Source organism: Bidens hawaiensis, unplaced genomic scaffold (genome assembly GCF_021521415.1).
Source record: "Bidens hawaiensis isolate Kalapana, Puna unplaced genomic scaffold, B.hawaiensis_p1.1 tig00007902_1, whole genome shotgun sequence".
NCBI lineage: Eukaryota > Viridiplantae > Streptophyta > Magnoliopsida > Asterales > Asteraceae > Bidens > Bidens hawaiensis.
Window position 1 is genome coordinate 740,116 of NW_027491550.1, and position 1,890 is coordinate 742,005.

General features: G+C 39.7%; 1 protein-coding gene across 1 annotated transcript; it reads left to right on the forward strand.

Annotated features, from left to right (window-relative positions):
• Window positions 1-555: 555 nt before the first annotated feature.
• On the forward strand, window positions 556-1,660 carry LOC143636386 (putative germin-like protein 2-1). Its single transcript, XM_077103991.1, has 2 exons — window positions 556-897; window positions 997-1,660. The coding sequence occupies exons 1-2, from the start codon at window positions 786-788 to the stop codon at window positions 1,530-1,532; spliced, it is 648 nt and encodes a 215-aa protein (XP_076960106.1). The 5' UTR covers window positions 556-785; the 3' UTR covers window positions 1,533-1,660.
• The last annotated feature ends 230 nt before the right edge of the window (window positions 1,661-1,890 follow it).

Here is a 1,890-nt window from a genome sequence, read left to right on the forward strand (position 1 = left end):
TCATAGAATGTAAAACATATGAGTTCTACTCTACAAATAAAAGTCAACTGTGAAAAAGTTTAATTATTGGTCTGAGTTTGTTAGTTTCAGCCGGCATGCAAGAAACGAAACTTCATAATGCACCAAAAACTTGATGCGACCACGTATCATTGAGTTCGCCGATTAAGTTTGCTTTGAACACTTTTACGTCTTACCGAGAAACGTGGCTTGAACTATTATGCATAATGTTTTCTATGTGACAATAATAAACTTAGGAATTCTTCAACTTTGGGCTCCTTGCAACTGCAATGACGTATTACAACCATTGTATTGTTAGAGCCAAGGTGATTAGATAAATGAGAATAAACTAATGTAAATGATTGGACCGATTAAAACATTGCATAATAAACAGTAGTACCGTACAAACAAACTAATTTTAGGGGATCAACGGCAGAAATAATGAAGCGAATCGATCATACCTACCCAAGCAAGCTAGCCTTTTATATCTAACTTTGAATTGAACCAGGGGCGGATCTATATGGAAGCCAGGGGTAACCCGGGTTACCCCTCAACTTTGAATTGAACAAAGCGTGCTCTGACAATAAAATGTTTTCCAAGAAGATGACTTTATCATGGTTTTACTCTTTCCACAAGTTAAATATTTTTTATTAGTGGCAGAACCACACATCCTCTCTTTAGGCTCCAAAGTTTAACTATATAAGCACGAACAGGTTAGGAACTTTATTTCAAAGATTTCTTGAGCTACCAAATTTAATATAAGAACAGGTAATTTTCACTTCTCAGAAATGACGTCACGTTTGCTGGTATCCGCTCTCTTGTTGGTGGCTTGTTCGCTCGCTTTAGCTTCCGACCCTAGTCCTCTCCAGGACTTCTGCGTGGCTGATCCAGATAGCAAAGGTACGTACGTACGGTTGTCAATGCTAGTTTCCCATAAACGCTCGGGCACTCATGATTGACCTGATTATAACATTACATTTCCTGTTTCCGTTTTCGCAGTACTCGTGAATGGGGTGGTTTGCAAAGATCCGGAGCGTGTGCAGGCAGATGATTTTCTGTTCAAGGGGCTCCATCTTGTGGGAAACACAACGAACAACGTTGGATCTAACGTGACCGCCGTGAATGTAGCACAGTTGCCAGGACTCAACACTCTTGGTATCTCCATGGCCCGTATTGACTTTGCTCCATGGGGCCTTAACGCTCCACACACACATCCTCGAGCCACAGAAATATTGATCGTCATCGAAGGCAGTCTTCTAGTCGGTTTCGTCACATCCAACCCAGAAAACCGTCTCATCACAAAACGGCTTCAGAAGGGTGATGTCTTCGTGTTCCCGGAAGGTCTGATTCACTTCCAGCAAAACATAGGAAACGGCTATGCTCTTGCGATTGCTGGTTTGAGCAGTCAAAATCCAGGCACCATTACCATTGCAAATGCCGTCTTTGGATCTAACTCTGATATACCTGGCGATATTCTTGCGAAGGCCTTCCAAGTTGACATCAAGGTCGTTCAACAGATTCAATCCAAGTTCTGATATATTACGTGATTAAAATAGATGTTGACTTCTATATCTTATAAGTTATGTTGGATTCTGTCTTGTTATATACCTAAAAGTGAATGAAATATATATGTGTTGATTGTGATTTATGACGTAACTGTTAAAAGGCAATCAAATCATCAACATAAACTCCAACTATGACTTCTATACCTAAGTAGTAGGCTAATAAACCTAAGTCGCTCATTTCGAATTTTCCTTCCATTTGTGATTTGAATTTGTCAATTTCTTTCTTTGGTGATCCGGTGACAATCAAATCATCAACATAAACTCCAACTATCATATTAGAGTTTGAACTTGCCTTGATATATACTGCTTGCTCTAACGAACACTTTTG

Excerpts from the sequence above, each read along its gene's own strand:
- LOC143636386 (XM_077103991.1), top strand. The coding sequence starts at position 786 with ATGACGTCACGTTTGCTGGTATCCGCTCTCTTGTTGGTGGCTTGTTCG. Across the intron at positions 898-996 it reads GGCTGATCCAGATAGCAAAG|TACTCGTGAATGGGGTGGTT; the intron begins GTACGTACGTAC and ends CCGTTTTCGCAG.